The sequence below is a fragment of the Hypanus sabinus genome, chromosome 16, assembly GCF_030144855.1.
Source record: "Hypanus sabinus isolate sHypSab1 chromosome 16, sHypSab1.hap1, whole genome shotgun sequence".
Lineage (NCBI taxonomy): Eukaryota > Metazoa > Chordata > Chondrichthyes > Myliobatiformes > Dasyatidae > Hypanus > Hypanus sabinus.
In genome coordinates, this window is record NC_082721.1 from 84,124,501 (window position 1) to 84,145,361 (window position 20,861).

Genomic DNA, 20,861 nt, shown 5'->3' on the forward strand with positions numbered 1-20,861 from the left:
CACAGATGCTGCCTAACCCGCTGAGTTCCTCCGGGATTTTGTGCGAGTTGCTTTGGATTTCCAGCATCAGCAGATATTCTTGTGCATGCTGAGATGAGCCCGGACCACTTTAATGACCCCTCTGTGAACCGCAGTGTTCTCCTCCCTCCAGCAGTGAGTCTCGTTGTGTGAGGGCAGCTGTCCTGTGCTCCTGTGCGTAAAATCCTCTCCTCTCATCTTCAAGATAGTTTGTGATGTGAGCTGAAAGCCAGGGCTGTCTGTGTGGCGTGAGGGAAGGTGCTGTGGAAGCTGGGGAGAGCTTCAGAGTTATCAGGACAGGAACTCTGTTCCACGCTCTGAGCACATCCCTAACATTGTCAGCGTATGGTGGGTGCTGTTCCTTTAGCAGGCACAGAGACGCTGTCACACACTGCAGAGAGTCCTGTGGGGGAGCTGGGCCGAGCTCTGAACTGATTCATTCTGCCTGCCCTTTCCTTGTGGAGTGCTGCCTGTAAGCAATTAGTGCAGTGTCAGGTACCAATATAACCAGCTCCTGACTTCTCTCCAACACCCTCTGCTTTCTCATCTGCCTCACACAGATACACACACACACACACACACACACACAGATACTGACACAGATACACACACACACACACACACACACACTCTTGACACATACACTCTCATACCTACATATTCTCTCACTATTACACATACACACACACTCACAAAACGTCCTCTCACAGCCACACATTCTGTCACACTCAAACACACACAAACATGAACTCTCATACTCAAACACATTGTCAGACCCAGATTTGCACACCAACAATCTCACAACTCCACACCTACACGCTCGCATTCACACCTATACACACACCCTTTCTGCCTCTCTCCTCCACTCCTCTTTCTCTATTTTCTATACTTCCTCTGCCTCTCTCTTTTTCTCCTCTTTCTTTATCCCTCTCCCCCTCATTTTCCTTGTTTTCCTATTTCTCCTGCCCACACCCTTATTTCTTTTTCATCCCCGATTCTCTCCCCTTCCTTTCTTTCCTATCACTTGGTCCCTGGCTGTGAAACCCATCCAAATGTTTGGATCTGATCTCCAGTTTCCATGGAAATATTGACAAAGAGTTTGGATGGCCAACTCTGATTGGCTGCCTTCCTGGAGGATTTGGTCCATGACCTGTTCCCTGCCAACCATCGCACCTGGTTAAACAGGCAGATTTTCCCAGTTCCAAAGCAACACACACAAAGTGCTGGAGCAACCCAGCAGGTTAGGCTGCATCCATGGAAATGAATAAACGACCGACATTTCAGGCTGAAGCCCTTCTTCAGGACTGAGAAGGAAGGGGGAAGAAGCCCAAATAAAAAGATGAGAGGAGAGGAAAGAGACTAACTGGAAGGTCATAGGTGAAGCCGGGTGGCTGGGAAAGATCAAAGACTGGAGAAGAAGGAATATAACAGGAGAGGAGAGAGGACTAAAGGAGAAAGGGAAAGAGGAAGGGACCAGGGTGAAAGTCATAGGCAGGTGAGAAGAGGTAAAAGGCTAGAGTGGGGAATAGAAGAATGAGGGTGTAATTTTTTTACCAGAAGGAGAACTCGATATTCATTCCATCAGATTGGAGGGTACCCATACAGAATATAAGGAGTTGCTCCTCCACCCTAAGGTGGCCTCATCTTGGCACAAAAGGAGGCCACCAATTGACATGCGGGAATGGGAATTCAAATGTTTGGCCACTGGGAAGTCCCCACTTGTGGCAGATGGAGCGGAGATGCTCGACGAAACGTTTCCCCAATTTCCGATGGGTCTCACCAATGTAGAGGCGACTGCTTCGGGAGCAGCAAACTCAATAGACGCCTCCAACAAATTCACGGGTGAAGTGTTGCCTCACCTGGAAAGGCTGTTTGGGGTTTTGAATGGAGCTGAGGGAGTAGGTGAATGGGCAGGTGGAGACCGTTTGCAGAAGGAGATTCGTGGGGAGGGAAGAATGGACAAGGGAACGATCTCAGAGGACAGCAGAGGGAAGGGAAGGTAGAGGATCCCTTTGGAGACTGCGGGAATTGCGGAGGATAATGCATTGGATGCGTAAGCGCATGAGGTGGTAGGAAAGGACAAGAGGAACTTTATCACTGTTGTGCTGATGGGAAGATGGGGTGAGAGCGGAAGTTCCGAAGATAGAGGAGATGCGGCTGAGGGCAACATCAGTAGTGGAGGGAGGGAAATCTCACTTCCAGTTGGATTTTTGACCACATTAAAAAAAAATGCTGGAAGTTGATGAGAATTTGTAAAGTACATTCCAATGACAGATAATTTCTCCCGGAACGTCACTCACAGTCATGTTGAGAGCCTCCAGGGCAGGGGTGGAGAGTTGGACGCCCTCGATGAGTGGCGTTGAGTGAAAGTGGAGCCGAAACCAGGGACTCGGATGTCTGTAATCGCTTCCGACGGGTCCTGCATTAAAGAGCATTTGGGCTGATGGTTTCCATGGAAACCAGCATTAGCAGTCAGGCTCACCTGCTGGGAAATGGGCAGAGTGTCTGAGTGGAGCCCGGTCCTGGGAATTGCCCTGGGGAGAGCTTCATGCAGCGATACATCTTTGTTTTCGATCTCACTACCCGTCAGCCATCACCCTCCCACCAGTGTGCTAGGACAAGGAGGGGAAAATTCACCAGCCTCTGAGGGTTTTAAGGACATTAGGATCTGCCATGGTGGGAGAATCTGCCTCCAGGCCCTGCATCTACCATCAGGCAGGAGGTACAGCCCACACCACCACATCGAGGAAAAATTACTTCCTTTCACTGGGTCCTCTTCTCCTTCTCTTTCTCCTATTCTCCTATCAGATTCCTTCTTCTCCAGCCTGTGACCTTTCTCACTCACTTAGCTTCACCTTTCCCCTTCCCCCTCCCACCACCTTTATTCTGTCATCCTCCCCCTACCTTCTCAGTCCAGAAGAAGGGTCCCAGCCCAAAACATCAACTGTCTATTCTCATTCATAGATTTGCTGCCTGACCTGCTGAATTCCTCCAGCATTTTGCTTTTTACTGCTGTAATGCCCCGGTTCAGATTTTTGCTGCTACGCCACAGGTATTTCATTTTAGCAGTTCTGTAAAAGCAGAACTGCTTTTAGAATGTTTGGCTTTGGCTAAAAGATAAGGGGCTATGATGTTCAACTTAGGAATGCTGTGCCAGCCGATCAGAATGGCGGAATCGGGAGAAAGTTCAAGAGAGCGTGGTGTAGAGAGTTTTGTGATTGACAGTGTGGCTCGTGGGCGTTTTGTTTTGGCAGGGGCCGTGGAGAGGACAGGAGGGAAGATGGCTGGGGATGCCGTGGGAAGGAGCGTCCCTGTCCTAAAGGTGCTCTTGCAGATGAGTGGCTCCAAGGTGGAAGAGCCAATGCTCCCGAGAGAGTGCCTGTTTGTTTGAGAGGGATGTGGTATGTGCTGTGGGTCCAGACTGTGAGTTCAAAAGCAACTTTAAGATGAGCTCCACCAGTGTGTACATTTAGACTGGGTTAACTGTAATGGACCCTTTTATTCTTTTTTTCCTTTTCTTTTTCTTACTTACTGTTCAATAAAGCTGAAATTTGTAAATATACTTCCTTTATAATTTTATGCGGTGTACGATCTGCTATTTTGTGCCGACTGACAATAGTGTGTAGGCAGTATTTACACAGCATTCACTCAAATGGAGGTTCCTTTAATTGGAGCATCATGACGTTCCTGTTTGGTTGAACCCCAAATCATACCGACGGTAGACACCTATTATTTATGAAGGGTGGCCTTCTCACCGCCAAGTCCCATGGCTGTTGACCGGTGAGGGGCTCAACTTTATTTTGGTTCTTGGCAGAATGCACATCCCTAGTTGCTACCTCAGAACAGTGACAATATACCACAAAATAAACTTCACCACTTTTGTCACTGATAATAAACTTGACTTTTTTATTCTATTGTGACTTTTCTTACACAAGTTTGGATAATTTATTTTTCTTGTCAATGTGTCAGATGCTCTGGCCTGTGATACTGCTGCAAGTTTCTCATCGTGCTTGTGCAGACATGGACTTGTGCAAATGACAATAAAAACTTTGCTTTGAATGCTCACGAGGCTGAACCAGGCTAATCACAACCTCAGTGACCTATCTGAGCACTGGATGTACACAGAGCTGTCAATCTCCCATTCCAGTCCTACCCACATCCACCTCCACATCAACTTATCTGCTGGTGAAACCCTTGTACTTCTGTGGCCTCGAGCTAACACTACCTAACTCACCTTCTGCACTCCACTCGAGGCTATTCCCAGCCTATTCCCATTAACCCTGCACTTGTCATTGGGTAAGCGATGCCTCAAAGTGCAGAGAAGTAGCATCTATCATCAGGGAACCCCACCAGCCAGGACATACTCTCTTCTCACTGCTGCCATCAGGAAGAAGGAACAGGAGCCTCAAGGCTCACACCACCAGGTTCAGGAACAGTTATTACCTCTCAGCTATCAGGCTCTTGGACCAAAGGTGATAACTACACTGAACTTCACTTGCTCCATCCTTGAAATGTTCCCACAACCAGTGGACTCACTTTCAAGGACACTTCATCTCAGGTTCTTGACATTGATTGTTTGTTTGTTTATCTGTTTATTATTTCTTCCTTTTTGTATTTGCAGTTTGTTGTCTTTTGCACTGTGGTTGAACGCCCAAGTTTGGGGCAGTCTTTCATTTTTTCTGTTTTAGTTATGATTCTATTATGGATTTATCTGGTATGCCCACAAGAAAATATGCTGACGTATATATACTTTGATAATAAATTTCCTTTGAAGTTTGAACCCTCCATGTTCAATCCCTCTCCCAATCCTTGCAACCTACCGCAACTCAACCCCAGTCCAAGAACCCCACACTTCACTTCCCGTCTCTGGTTGATCGCTGAGATTGTATGCCACCATGGCTTACATACATTCAGTTCCAGATCTCTCTCCTCTGGAATTCGCTCTCCTCCCCACCGGACCTCTGATCCTCCTGTTAAATACTCTTTAAAAGCCTCTTTGACCAAGTCCTGGTCACCTGCTTCACTCTGCTGCTTTGTGGCTCATCAACATCATGGTGGGGTTCCCTGATGATGGATGCTACTTCTTTGCAGATGCTGGAAGTCCAAAGTAAGACACGTAAAATGCTAGAGGAACCAGCAGGCCAGGTAGCATCTATGGAGGGGAATAATGTTTCAGGTCGAGACCCTTCATCAGGGCAACTGGAGTCCTGATGAAGGGTCCCAACATGAAATGTTGACGGATTATTCCCCGCATAGATGCTGCTTAACATGCTGAGTTTCTCCAGTATTTTGTGTGTGTTACCCCTTGTGGCTCAGAGTCCCGCTCAGTTTGAGAATGTCCTGTAAGTGGTCTCAGGAGTTCCCTGTCACATGGATCGTGCAGTTGTTGTCATTGAGGGAGCAACAAGGGTGGTGACGCAGTGTGTGGGGAAAACGGCCGGCGCTACTAATGGAATTACCTTCTCCTCAGTATCCACGTTGGCTTCTGCTGTTGGAGGGAGGGTAGACGCACTGACACCTGTGAGAAGAGAATAAGAAGGGTGAAGCAAATCATCCCACTCGCTGTAAATATTCCCACAGCTTCATTACTTTGATCCTGACTCCTGTATGTGTGTTATACACCATAAGACACAGGAACATAATTAGGCTTTTTGGCACATCAAGTCTGCTCCACCATTCCATCATGGCTGAATAATTTTTCCTCTCAAACCCATTCGCCTGCCTTCTCCCTGTAACTTTCAAGTGGCTCAGTTTATTATCAGAGAATGTGTACAGTACGCAATCTGAAATCCTTACCCTTCGCAGACATCCACAAAACAAGAAACCCCCCCCAAAGAATGACTGACGGAAACACCAGAACCCCGAGGCCTCCAGTCCCCTCCCACGCGCAAGCAGCAGCTTCGACCCTTACCCTCTCCTCCCTCTCCCCCACAACTGCACCAGCAAAAGCACTGGCCCCCTCTTCCCCCACCCTACGAGCAATAGCAAAAGCCCCTGAAGAGACCTTGATCTGGAGTTCACTGAAAATGTTTGACGTCCTTATAAACGTGGAACCTATCAGCTTTAAATAAACTGGGTCTCCGCAGCCAAATGTGGCAATCAGCTCCACAGATTCACCACCCTCCGGCTAAAGAAATTCCTCCTTATCTCTGTTCTAAAGAGTCTCTGCTTTCTGGTGCTAGATTCCCCCACTATAGGAAACATCCTCTGCACGTCTACTCTGTCTAGCTTTTCCAATATTAGACTGATTTCTGTGAGACCCCTCTTCACTTTATCTCAGAATTCTATCCTGATCCTATCACACACAGCCTGCACAGTCCTGGTGAGCTCATCCTGGTGCTGCAGGTCCAGAGGCTCGTGTCATTTCCACGTGTGTGAGGTTTTGCTGCCTTCCAGTCTGCAGAATCTGCACAGCCAAAAATTTAACACAGAAGCGTTGACAGAAGAGCTAAAAATAGCACCCATTTGGAATAAAATGTCACCGCATGAGTGAGAAATCTCGGGAGATATCTCACCCAGGTGCAGGGTGGATGGTAACACCGTGGTGCTGCTTCAGACACGGGTATAACCTGAGGTATAATGAAGCTGGGGGAGGAGAAGCATTCCCAGTGGCCAAAGATATCCTGCTTAGGCTCAGGGCAGGGTATTATAGTAAGTAGTAGAACTAATGGAGGCCAATCGGCCCATGAGGTAAATATTATCTCTTAGAGCACCCTGACAGGGCTGATTGTCCTGGTTTCTGGCCCAGGCTGGGTGTTACGTCCAAGTCAAGTCACTTTTTATTGTTGTTTTGACCATAACTGCTGGTACAGTACACAGTAAAAACGAGACAAGGTTTTTCAGGGCCATGGTGCTTCATGAAACAGTACAAAAACTACACTGAACTACGTAAAAACAGCACAGAAAAAAAAAACTACACTAGACTACGGATCTACCCAGGACTGCATAAAGTGCACAAAACAGTGCAGGCATTATTATAAATAATAAACAAGACAATAGGCACAGTAGAGGGTAGTAAGTTGGTGTCAGTCCAGTCTCTGGATAGTGAGGAGTCTGATGGCTTGAGGAAAGAAACTGTTACATAGTCTGGTCGTGAAAGTCTGAATGCTTCGGTGCCTTTTCCCAGATGGCAGGAAGGAGAAGAGTTTGTATGGGGGGTGTGTGGGGTCCTTCATAATGCTGTTTGCTTTGTGGATGCAGTGTGCAGTGTAAATGTCCGTGATGGCGGGAAGAGAGACCCCGATGATCTTCTCAGCTGACCTCACTATCCAGGCAGTGATGCAGCTGCTCAGGATGCTCTCAATACAACCCCTGTAAAATGTGATGAGTATGGGGGGGGGGGGGGGGGTTGGTGGGAGATGGACTTCCCTCAGCCTTCGCAGAAAGTGGAGACGCTGCTGGGCTTCCTGGTCACTGTCAAAGTTGATAGATTTGTGGCGTCCCCTAGAGCGAGAGAAGTACTGATATCGGATTGATTTCAGCACTAGGCTGAATTGGAAAGGTCAGGTTCTGGTCAAGGCCCCAGAGCTGTCTGAGAGTGAAATTTGGACAATTTAAGTGTGGGCCAGATTTAAAAGGTCACGGTGTCTGGCTTTGATCTAGCTAAGTGTGGTCTGGTCACTGCTCTGTTTAGGCGTGGGTCTGTTTAGACACTTATCTGTTTGAACATTATTCCACAATGCTCTTACTGAACACCGTTCCATCTTGCGTCCCTATTCACATACCTGCAAGGGCTGGTCCTCACCTTCTGGCTGCATTTTAGCCACACCTTCTGTCTGGTCATCCAGTATGAAGTGGGGAGGGGGGGTGGGGGAAGATGCTCTGGTAAACCTGCTCCTGGAGTTGGCCAAGTTAGCAATCTGTGGCTCCTGGGGGCGGGAGTCAGAGGGCTCCACCTGGGCTGACTGCCTGGCAATTTTCCGGGAGTATGTTTGCGTCCAGGTGTCCCTGGAGAAAGAGCACACGGAGTCCACAGGCACCATGAAGTGTTCCAGGCCTGCCGGGCACCAAAACCATCCGGGGAGAGGATGGGAACATGTTAATTTGGTTTGTTTTAATTTAGTTTAAATTTATTTAGTCCTCCAAAACAACTTGTCTACCTTTTCCCATAGATGCTGCCTGGCCTGCTGAGTTCCCCCAGCATTTTGTGTGTGTTGCTCAGATTTCCAGCATCTGCAGATTTTCTCTTGTTTGTTGATTTAATTTGTGTTAGCTATTGTTTTTTCACAGTGCTCCTGTCATGGTGTTGTAGTATTGTAGTAATGAAGAACGTAAAATAAATATATTTTTGAAACAAGGCTCTTGTGTCTAGACATTACAGTACGTCGAGACTCATCCATCCGCTCACTGTTCTGTCTGGACTCTCTCCCGTCTGATCAGAGACCTCCAAGGTTTCCTCACCTGCCACAGGATGTTTGCCCGGGGCGATCTTCCCATCGACAGTCATCTTGATATCTGCAAACACCTCCTCTTCCTCCCTGTCTCCATCCAGCTGTGTGGGAGGAAGGAGTCACATTGAATTGAAACCGAGAGCAGTGCATCAATAATCCAGCTGAACATGCCTATTGCTTTCGAAATGTTAAAATCATGTCGAAATCTTAACCACTGGGGAAATCTGAATTTTTATTGCAGAGATTCTAAAAACCAACATTCCAGGGAATAGACACACCTTGAGTTGCTAATACCAGCAACATTATTTCATGAAGTAGTCCATGCCAAGCCTATAGTTGTATTTTATACTACCCCACCCTCATTTTATACCACCTCAACATGGAACTGATTCCACAACCTAGAGAACTTTACGATTCGTGTTCTCAAATTATTCATTTAGTTGCACAATTTGTCTTCTTTTGCACATTTTAGTTGTTTGACAGTTACTGTGTGTCGTTTTTCACTGACACTATTGTATTTCTCTGTTCAACTGTGAGTGCCTGTAAGAAAATAAATCTCAAGGTACGAAAGCAAGGATGCAATCTTGGGGCTTTATAAATCTCTGGTGAGGCCTTACCTGGAGTATTGTGAGCAGTTTTGGGCCCATTATCTAATAAAAGATGTTTTGACATGGGAGGGGGTTCAAGGAGGTTCACAAAAATGACTCTATGATCGAACAGCTTGTCATATGAAGAATGTTTGATAGCTCTGGGCCTGTATTCACTGGAATTCAGAAGAATGAGAGGTGACCTCATTGAAACCTATTGAACGTTGAAAGGCCTCAATAGAGTGGATGCAGAGAGAATGTTTCCTTTGGAAGGGGAGTCTAAGACCAGAGGACGCAGCCTCAGATTAGCGGGATGTACTTTAAGGACGGTGATGAGGAGGAATTTCTTTAGCCAGAGAGTGGAGAATCTGTGGAATACATTGCCACGGGTGGCTATGGAGGCCAGGGCAGAGGCTGATATATTCTTGATTAGTCAGGTTATGAAGGGATATAGGAAGAAGACACAAGACTGGGGCTGAGAGAGAAAATGGTTCAGCCAAGATGAAGAAGGCACGAGATGGAGCTGACTCTATGGGTCAAATGGCCTAATTCTGCTCCCATATCTTATGGTCTAATATGGAGACGTGTACGTACTTTGATAATAAATTTATTTTGAATTTTAGAACCAGCAACCTCAGGTAAAATGTAAGCAATCACGCTGCTGTCAGCAACATTGCTGAAGTGTTTAATCAGGTATCTAGGATGAAATAGTGTGTAGGGGTGGCGAGGTAGCGTAGTGGTTGATGAAATGCTATAACAGCACGAGAAACCTGGGTTCAGTTCCCACTGCTGTCTGTAGGGAGTTTGTACGGTCTCCCTGTGACCACTTGGATCTCCCCCGAGTGCTCTGGTCTCCGTCCCCATTCCGGAGGCATATGGATCAGTAAGGTTAATTGGTCAGATGGGTGCAGTTGGGTGACGTGGGCTCGTTGAAGGGCCTGCGGTATCTCTAAATGAGTAGAATTGTCTTTAGAAGCTCTGGGTCCTCTGTCTTGTCTACCATAGAGAGGTAACGGTTGGGAGTTGGGGGGGGGGGCGAACACAATAGCTTGAGCTGATCACACGCTCTGCAGGCACAGTGTCGTAACCCCAGCAGCACCCGACTGGAAAAGGCTGACTCGCCTGAGCCCCTCACCAGCAAAGAATTCTGCAGACACCTTACTTCAGAGGTGTAGGAACTCACAGAGATTGATAGAAACATGCAGCATGGGAGCAGGTCTCTGCCAAGCATCAACCCGTATTCCTATCAACTCCCCACACCTACTCACTCATGACAAACTATGGTCTGATGTGGCAAATTACAATGGAGTCAGCATCAGAATCAGGGTTAATATCATTGGCAAACGTCGTGAAATTTGTTGCCTTTCCAGCAAAAGTGTGAGTTACAGTAAGTATATATGTACAATCTAGTTACATATGTAGTGCAAAAATAAAAAATTTTAAGAAGTGGTGATGTAGTGTTCATGGGCTGAATGTCCATTCAGAAATTGGATGGTGGAGGGGAAGAAGCTGTTCCTGAATCAGTGAGTGTGTGCCTTCAGGCACCTGTACCTCCTCCCTGATGGTAACAGTGAGGACAAGGCATGACCTGAGTGATGGGCGTCCTTAATATTGGGCGACGCCTTTCTGACGCATCACAGCTTGAAGATGGTCAGTTAACCTTGCGAACTGCATGCCTGTAGGAGGGAAAGAAAGTGCTGGAGGTGGAGGGGGGAACACACGCAGTCATAGGGAGAATGGGCGAAATCCACACAGACAGTGCCCTCGAACCTGGGTCATTGGAGCTCTGGGACAGCAGCACTACCTGCCGCAGCAACTGGGCACTGGATGAACATTGGCAGGGATGCCTCTTGCAAAATTATGCACAAGCCAGACTGAGAAAGTGGGGGGAAGGGCATACCTGCAATAGTCTGACACTCCGTCAGTACAGCATCCAAGACTTGGCCCAAACTCCTCTGCTCAGTGTTCTGAAGTTAGATCTGAACACCCTCCCCAATGCCATGGAATAATCCAGTGAACTCCACCTCTCTGTGAGAGATGATAGGATCCTTTCTTTCCCAGTTCAGACAGGGGTGACGTGCTCAGATTCAGATTTACAGTATTTACCACATGTACGTTGCAGCATACAGTGAATCACATCATTTGCATTAACAATTGAACGACGTGCTGTGGACAGCGTGCAAGTGCTGCCACATGTCTGCGTGGCTACATAGCAAGACAACACAATTAGAATCAAAACCAGGTTTAATATCACCGAATTATGTCACAAAATTTGTTGTTTTACGGCAATAGTACCGCAATACTTAATAATAAGAACTATAATTTAGTCGTTAGCACATCGCCTTACAGTATAGGTGACTTGGGTTAATTTCTCGCTGCTGCTTGTAAGGAGTTTGTACGTTCTCTCCGTGACCGCGTGGGTTTTCTCCCACATTCCAAAGACGTACTGATTGATAGGTTAATTGGTTAATGTAAGTTGTCCTGTGATTAGGCTGAAATTAAATTGGGGGATTGCTGGGTGCCATGGCTCAAAGGGCCTATTCTGCACTGCATCTAATTAATTAGTCATGTCATGTCATGGTCATAGGTTCATTGTCCATTCAGAAATCTAACAGCGGAGGGAAAGAAATTATTCCTGAAATGTTGAACATGTGTCTTCAGGCTCCTGTACCTCCTTTTTGACAGTAGCAATGAGAAGACGGTATGACCTGGGTGATGGGGGTGCTTAATGGTGAATGCCGCCTTGCTGAGGCATTGATCCTTGAAGGCGTCCTGGGTGCTGGGGAGGCTAGAGCCCGTCATGGAGCTGGCAGAGTTTACAACTCTCTGCAGCCTTTTTGAGCCTCTCCATAATAGCGAGTGATGCAACCAGTTCAAATTCTCTCTGTTGTGCATTTCCTGCTCTGCGTTTTTATTCTGATTTTAAAAAACACAGCTAGAAACAGTCGATTCAAAAAAAACCACAGCTTTTTTTTCTTCACAAGAGGAGAAAGGTGTCCGAGTTAAAAAAAAACAAAATGAAATAAATTCATGGATTTATAAACAGTGAATACTGGGTGATAATGATCATAAATAAACAAAATGAGCAGAAATGGAATGATAGACATGTTTGATTACACAAGAGAGAACTGGATATTGTATATTGAGCAAATTGAGCAGTGTTTTGAAGCAAATGAAATAGCCGATGAAAATTGTGCATGAATTTTGCTGAGTGCATTGGATTTAAAGACATACAGTTTGCTTTGAAGTTTAACTGCTTCAACGAAACCAGCTGAAATAAGCTTTGTTGATATCATGAAAGTAATTCAGGGGCATTTAGTAATGAAACTATTGTTGATTACAGAACGCTTTAGGTTTCATAAGCAGAATCAAAAGGAAGTGGAGTCCATTTCAGCTTATGTGGCTGAATTGAAGAAATTGTCTGAGCATTGTCAGTTCAGTGCTGGGCTTAATGATTGACTGAGAGATTATTTAGTTTGCAGAATCTTTCAAGAAAACATTCAAAAACGGTTCCTAACTGAAACAGAACTTATATTTAAAAGGCAAGCAACACATACAAAATGCTGAAGGAAGTCAGCAGGCCAGTCAGCATCTATGGAAAAGAGTAAACAGTTGATGTTTCAGGCTGTAGGCTTTTGGCCCAAAACGTCGTCTATACTCTTTTCCATAGACGTTGCCCGGCCTGCTGAGTTCCTTCAGCATTTTGTGTCTGTTGCTTATGTTTAAAAGAGCAATTGAAATACCTGAAACAGAAACTGGCCTGGCTGAACAAATGGTATTGCTGACGTGCCAGAGGGCTGTTATATTTCATTGTTACGAATGTCATTCCCATGGAATACACAACGTACACCAGACCAATGCAGGTTTAAAGGCAAACCTTCCAGAAACTGCAACAAAGTAGGACCCACACAAAGAACATTTCAGGCAACCAAAAATAAATGGATCACACAGACAAGAGAACAAGGTAAAAAGTCAAGATTCACTTTCAAAAAGAGTGTCAATCCTCATGCTGTTGATGAAAAATCTGATAACGATGAGAGTGACACAGGACTTTGTAGCCTTGAGATTTACAATGTGTAAACTAACAAGCAATATAGTTTACCCCAGGAGTGAACAGGAAATTAATTAAAGTAGAATTGGACACTGACTCGGCTGTCTCAGCCATTCCACAAACTGAGATTGAATGGCATTTATGTACAAAGATATCGTACAGAAGACTGCAGATATCCAACTAAGAACTTATACCGGAGAAAAGATAACTCCTGTGGGAATGACATTTATAACAGTGAAATACAACATCTAACAAGCCACACTGGGGTTGTATGTGGTAAAAACAGGAGGGCCAGCATTGTGGGGCTGTGAGAGGGTAAGGTAACTACAACTTGATTAGAATCCATCCTCCACTTGCATGTCACATCCCCTGCGATACGGTCAAATAAAAGACAATTAAGCAAGGTGCTGTATGATGCCACCGAGGTGTTCAAGGATGGCATTAGGAAACTCAAACATACCAAAGGAAAAATGATGTTCAGTAAAAATGCTGCACCCAAGTTAAAGTCCAACTGGTTCCTTATACCATCCTTGATAAAGTAGCCAGTGAGCAAGAGCACATGAGAATTAAGGAATTGTTTCCAAGGTTGAATTGAGCCCATGGGCATTGCCAGTAGTTCCAGTAGCCAAGAAGGATGAGTCTGTCAGAATCTGTGATTTCAAGTTCATTATCAGCCCAGTACTGGAAATAGAACAGTGCCTTCTGCCCAGGATCAAGGATATCTTTGCAAACCTTTCTGGAGAGAAACACTTCAGCAAAGTGGACTTACTTGAGGCCTACCTACAGACTGAAATTGAAGAAGAGTCCGGAGTATCTCTCACAAAAGGGCTTTGTCACTTGAATGGGTTAATTTTGGAGTAGCATCTGTACCTCACTCTGGCTGAAAGCTGTGGATCAGGTGCTACAAGGCTGCCCAGGTACTCAGTGTTACCTGGATGACATCATTACTGGTGAGGATGACAACATCTCCAAAATATCAAGACAGTGTTAAAAAAAGGAGAAGATTCTGGGCCCAGAGCACGACGCGACAAGTGTGAATTCTGTAAACCAAACATCACCTAATGTGGTGACACCATTGACACACAAAGATGACACAATTGTGCTGAGAAAATTCAAGCAGTGATGGATGCCCCAAGGCCAAAGAATGTGTCACAGTCACGATCCTTTTTAGGATTTGTCAATTAATATAACAGGTTTCTGCCAAATCTGACTGTTGTGCTCAACGCTTTGAACTCATTACTACTGCCTTTGAGAAGAAATGGCAATGGACAAAGCAGTGTGAGGTGACTTTCAAAAAGGCAAAGGAAATGGTGACATCAGTTGCTGTACTCACACATCAGGAACCACATCGTCCAGTCTTATGGTACAGGTAGAGTCATGTCACATGTTATGAGTGGTGGAAGTGAACACCCTATAGTCTTTGCATCACGTTCCCTTCCGCTGCAGAGAAAAAATAGGCACAGATTGACAGAGAGACCTTGAGTCTGGTTTGGGGTGTAAACCACTTCAACCAGTACTTGTATGGGAGATCATCAACCACTAGTGTCCATTTTCCATTTGCACAGAAGGGTGTTCTACTAACAGCAGCCACACAAATGCAGAGGTAGGCTCGCCTTTTTTTTGGAGGGCACAATTACAAGTTCAAATTCAAGAGTACAACAAATCATGACTCTTCCCATTTACCCTTGGATAAGGAAATACCTGGAAGAGGACACTCCTCTTGATGTCTCCTCCCTAATGCAAATCAGAGGTGTCCCTATTACGGCAGAGATGATCCAAAGGGAAACCAGAAAAGACCACACACTGTCTCGGCTCTCTATGGCAACTCAAAGTCATTGGAATATGTAGCAGGTATTTCAGTTCCCCCATTTTTACATGCGCTGAGATGAACTTACCCTTGATGGAGATTGCCTTATGTGGGGATTGAGAGCTGTTGTGGCATCCAGGCTGAGAGTTAAAGTATTGGAGGAGCAACATGCTGGTCATCTAAGCATGGTCAAAATGAAAGTGTTGGTGCGAAGCTTTGTCCGGTGGCCTGGGATAGATCACCAGATCAGGCAGCGTGCCATGCACTGTTTGGAATGCCAATACATCCAGAAGATGCCGACAGCAGCGCATCGCCATCCCTGGGAATCGCCTGTATTTCCCTGGCAGAGGATTCATGTTGATTTTGCCAGACCATTTATGGGCATAAATTTCATGGTGGTAGTGGATGCAGTTCTAAATGGCTTGGCAGAAAGGTTTGTCCAGAGTCTAAAGAACGGACTGTGAACAATGTCAGCAGAACACGCTGCACTGACTCTGAATCAGAAGCTCGCAGATTTCCTCTTTGCATTTCACAATGCAGCACACTCCACAACAACCAGCTCACCAGCAGTCCCTTGCGTTCACACTTGGATCTCCTCAAACCCAGTCTCAGAAGGAGCATGCAGGACAAAGAGCTGAGACAAATTGAGGGCTCCTCAAACAAGGAGGTTCAATGTTTCGCTGCTGGATAGGCAGTCCTGGCGAGGGACTACAGAGGTGATGAAAAGTGAGTACTTGGAAAGATCAAGGACAGAACAGGACCACTCCTACACAATGGAGATTGCGCCCGATATCATCTGGAGCCAACACATTGATCAGTTGAGGAGAGAGGGGTCAATTGTTAGAGACTGCAGCCCCAGCTTCAACTCCTAAAACCTCCACATAGGAGGCCACAGAACCCGAGATAGTTTCACAACTATCTCCTGCCAAGCAGTGACTCCCCTTGTCAGGAAAGACGTTATCCCACAAGAGTAAGAAGTCTTCCACAGCAATGAAATCTTTAGGTCTGAATGGGACAATTTAAAATTTACAATACACTTTGCTGTGGATGTTTATATAGTGGTCATATAGCATACTGTGTATTAAAGTAAAATGAGGTTAGCCATGTTATTCCCAGCTCCATGTTTATAGTTCGATTAGTTTCATGATTTGGAGTTTCCAAACATTATATTCTGCATGGTACATCTGTAGAAATATGTGAGTGTCTATGGTGACATACCAATTCAGCTCAAACTCCTACTGTGGTACAGCCTCTATTGTGCCTACTTTGTAATTACATTAATATGTTGGGCCTGGATGGATTGATCCTCAGAGATGTTGGCACCCAGAAACTTGAAATTACTCTCCCTTTCCATTTCTGATCCCTTGATGAGGACTGGTGTATGTTCCCTCGAATTCCCCTTCCTGAAGACAACAATCAATTCCTTGGTCTCACTGACATTGAGTGCAAGGTTGTTGCTGTAACACCATTCAATCAGCTGATCTATCTCTCTCTTGTACACCTCCTCATCACCATCTGAAATTCTGCCAAGAATAGTTGTGTCATTGGCAAGTTTATAGCCACACAGTCATGGGGGTAGAGAGAGTAGAACAGTGGGCTACACACACATCTTTGAGTGTTGACTGTCAATGAGGAGGCGATGTCATTTCTGATCTGTACCGACTGAGGAAGTCGAGCATCCATTTGCAGAGGGAGGTACAGAGGCCCAGCTATTGGAGCTTGTTGATTAGAACTGATGCTATGATTGCATTTGACACTAAGCTGTGGCCAATAAACAGCAGTCTGATGTAGGTGATCCAAGGCCTAGTGGAGAGCCATTGAGATTGCATCCACTGCAGACCCATTGTGGTGATAGGCAAATTGCAGTAGGTCCAGGACCTTGCTGAGGCAGGAGTTGATTCTAGCCATGACCAAGCTCTCAAAGCATTTCATCACTGTAGGTATGAGTGCCACTGGGCAATAGTCATTGAGGCAGCTCACCCTGCTTTTCTTGGGTGCTGGTATAATTGTCCTTTTGAAACAGGCAGGAATCTCCAACTTTGGCAATGAGAGACTGAAGATGTCTTTGAACTCTCCTGCAGTTAGTTGACACAGGTTTTCAGAGCCCTTCCAGGTACATCATCAGAGCCTGACACCTTGCGAAGATATATTCCTTTGAAAGATGTTCTGATGTTGGCCTCTGAGACAGAGATCTTAGGGTCACAACATGCCGCAGGGATTCATCCACGCAGGTCTTGATGAAGCTGGTGACAACTGTGGTGTATTAATTCAGACTTGCAGATGAATGCCTGAATATTGTTCAGTCCACCAATTCGAAATAGTCCTGTAGGCACTCCTCCGCCTTCTTTGACCATACCTTCTTGGTCCTCACCACTGGTGCTGCAGTCTCTAGTCTCTGCCGATACACTGGGAGTAGAATTACAGCTAGGTGATCGGAGTTTTCGAAATGCGGACTTGGGACGGCATGCTAAGCTTTCTTGATGGTGGTATAACAGTGGTCAAGTGGTCAAGTCCTCTGGTTCCACAGATGAAGTGTTGGTTGTGATTGTTCAGACTTCTTCAGGCTGGCCTGGTTGAATCCCCTGCAATGACAGTGATGGCATCTGGGTGTGCTGTTCTGTGATTGCTGATTACACTTGTTCAGCTCCTGCAGTGCCTACCTGATGTTGGCCTGAGGTGAACTGTACACCACTACTAAGATGATGGCAGAGAACTCCCTTGGTGGATAAGATGTATGACATTGGACGGCTATATGTTTCAGGGCAGGTCGGCAGGTCTGAGACAGAACCACAATGTTTGTGCACCACCATGAGTTAATCATAAAGCATATTCCACCTCCTCTGCCTTTAAAATACGGAGCTGTCCTGCCTTTGTGGAAAAAGGTGAAGCCATCGAGCTGTAGTGCTGTGTCTGAAATTGTGGGTATGAGCCACGTGCCAGGTTTCCATAAAGCAGAGTGCATAGCAGTCCCTGATGTCCCTCTGATAAAGCAATCTTGCTCTGAAGTGTTCAGTGTCATTTTCCAAAGATTGTACTTTTGCCAGCAGGATAGTCAGGGATGGAAATCTAAGACCTCTGCATTTCAATCGTACATGTAGACTGGTGCGGCATCTCCACTTCTGTTTTCTTAAAGGGGAACTGTTTTTGCAACCTGAAGCTGCTGACTGGGGTTCGTTGATTTTGAATATCAATAGATTTTTTAAAAATGGCTTAAACCAATGCTGCTTACTGAAATACCCATGGCTGCAGTGGATTTCAACTGTAGTAGCCCTAAACGGAAATATTTTAAAAATTTAGTCGTTGTGATTCGGCAAGATGGCGCCAGTGAACCACAGCCATGTTCTGTGGGCTACGTACTATACTGTTAAATATACTGCTTTTGAATCACTCACTGCAATCTGCAGCATGTCATTTTCTTCTAAGCAAGATACTTTTAAATCAATTTAGTGATCTACAGTTTTCACGAGGGACTTGGTGGTCCAAGCAGATATGGCACCTTTAAGTGGACGAAAGTTCTTCCCCAATGTTGGTAGCGAGGCAGGAGAGGTGGATTCTAAGCTGGGCTGAAACACAGAAGGATAAGGCCCCCTCTACCCAGCATGTTGTTAGCAAATGTCCAGTCTCTGGAGAACAAAAGTGAGGACTTGAAGGCAAGGTTGCTGTATGGGACAGAAATGAGAGATGGTTGTGTCCTGTCTCTGACTGAGATGAGGCTGTCTCCCAGCAAGCCAAATACAGTGGTCAGTCAGTCTCGTTCTATTGAATGGACTGAACTTCTGATTCAGGAGGTGTGTGTTCCATGGTAAACTCTAGGTGCTACTCCGATCTGGCAGTTTCGGCGAACTCGTGTCCCCCTGACCTTGAACACCTAACAGTCAAATACCATCTGCTCCATTTCCCCAGGAAGTTCTCCTCCACAATGCTGACTGCAGTCTACCTGCCACTGACGGCTTACTTGAATCAAGTGCTAGAGATACTGCATGATGCTGTCTCCAAACAAGAAACAATCCATCCCGACACATTTCAAATCGTAGTCAGGGAATTCAACCAGGCTTAGTTGAAGCAAGTCCTGCCCAATTATCAGCATCAGCATATAACCTGTAGCACCAGAGGTCCCAGTACACCGGACCACTGTTATACTAAGATACTAAGACAAGGAATGCCTACTGTTCCATGCCCAGACCGCATTTTGGCAAACCTGATCACTTGGCTGCCCTTCTCCTACTTGCATACAGGCAGAGGCTAAAGAATAAAGCTCCAGAGTTTAGAATGATGGCGCCTAACGGTGACTCTTTTGCTTGCATCTTTGGACAGCTCCATTTCTGTCTTTGATCTCTCTTTTTTTCCTTTTCAAAGTTCTTTTGAAGACCCTTTCCTGGAGTTACACACTGACTTCGGTTCCTTGCAGAAATGGGACCCGCTGTCGGGGCCTCACGACCAGTTTTCGATATGCCAAGGATGCAGCCTAGAAGACTAGCTCGCCTTCAGGGTGCCGGATTCTCGTGGCTCTGGAGGCGGGTGGACTCAGGGCTGGTGCCACTGCCGCCTTGTGTGTCGTGGGAGACGGAAGATCGAAAGCAGTGAGCTGGCTGTTGGCTGTGTGCCTAGAGACCTGAGTTCTTTGGGCACAGAGCGCAGAAGAAGTGACACAACAGACTTTTAACACCAGAAATCAGCGAGTTGCTTTGTTATGTCTCCCCTCTCGCTGTGAAACAGGGACACCTCTTTTTCCTTTATTAGGAAGAGAGAGAGCCTGTGATATGTTGAATTACCGGGTGAATGAGTAGCCTTTGAGATACTGTCTCTGTGTCTTTATTGATGCTTTGCTGCACGCGTTAGCACTCAGTGGGGGGTGCTGATGCTTTTTTGCCGGTGGGGGAAGGGGGTCGTTGCCTTGCTGCTGATTATGCATGGGAGTGGGGAGCTGGGGGAGGTTGCTTGTGGTTCTGACATTTAACTGTCTTTCATTCTTTGGGGCACTCCTCTGTTTTCGTGGATCTTTGTGAAGAAGAATTTCAGGATGTATGTTGTATACATTTCTCTGACGTTGACTGCTTTTTCCAATGGATGCTGCTCGACCTGCTGAGTTCACCCAGCTTGTTTGTACGGGTTGATTTGACCACAACATCTGCAGTATACTTTGTGTTCTCTGACGTTAAATGTACCTTTGAAACCTATTGAGATTAGGACATCAAAGAGGTGGTCGCTGAAGGCAGAGGAGTGGCTGTGGGATTGCTTCGAGTTGGTGGACTGGTCCGTGTTCAAGGGCCCATCTGTGGATTTGAGTAAATAAACCATGGTTGTCATGGGCTTCATTAAAACAGTAGTAGATGAGTGTGTCCCCACAACACTATTCAGAATCTTTCCCAACCAGAAGCCCTGGATGAACCACGATCTGCTGAGGGCCAGATCAGAGACGTTCAAGTCCTGTCACCAAATAAGTTATAAGAGGTCCAGGTATAATCTCTAGAAAGCTATCTCACAGGCAAAGTAGCAATTTCAGACTAAACCGGAATCAATGAAGGGTGCTCAGCAGATGTGAGAGGGCTTGAATACTGTCACCTCTTCCAACGTTAAATCAGGTGACAACAGGACTTCCAGATGAGCTTAGTGCCTTCTATGCTCGCTTTGACCATTAGCACATGGAGGAACCATCATGAACTCCCACAGCCCCCCATGATTCTGTGATTTCAGTCTCTGAGGCCGACCTATGAGCAGTCTTCGGAAGGCTGAACCCATGAAAAACAACGGGCCAAGTACCAAAAACCAATGGTGATCAACTGGCTGGAGTGTTCACTGAGATCTTTAACCTCCATGTCAACAGTGTGAGGTACCCGTCTGCTTCAAGCAGGCTTCAATTATACAGGTGCCTAAGAAGAATGTGATATCCTGCCTCAATGACTATTGTCCAGTGGCACGAACATAAGACCATCAAGATCATAGATATAGGAGCAGAATTAGGCCATTTGGCCCATTGAATCTGCTCCATTTCACCATGGCAGATCCAT

General features: G+C 45.9%; 1 protein-coding gene across 1 annotated transcript in view; it reads right to left on the reverse strand.

Annotated features, from left to right (window-relative positions):
- Positions 1-20,861, reverse strand: part of LOC132406527 (adenylate kinase isoenzyme 5-like) — a 110,766-nt gene that overhangs the window by 63,666 nt on the left and 26,239 nt on the right. The window contains exons 6-7 of the mRNA XM_059992320.1: positions 8,419-8,509; positions 5,478-5,536 (exon numbers count right to left, since the gene is read on the reverse strand). Of these exons, the coding sequence (XP_059848303.1) occupies positions 5,478-5,536; positions 8,419-8,509 (150 nt within the window). The remainder of the gene's footprint in view (positions 1-5,477; positions 5,537-8,418; positions 8,510-20,861) is intronic.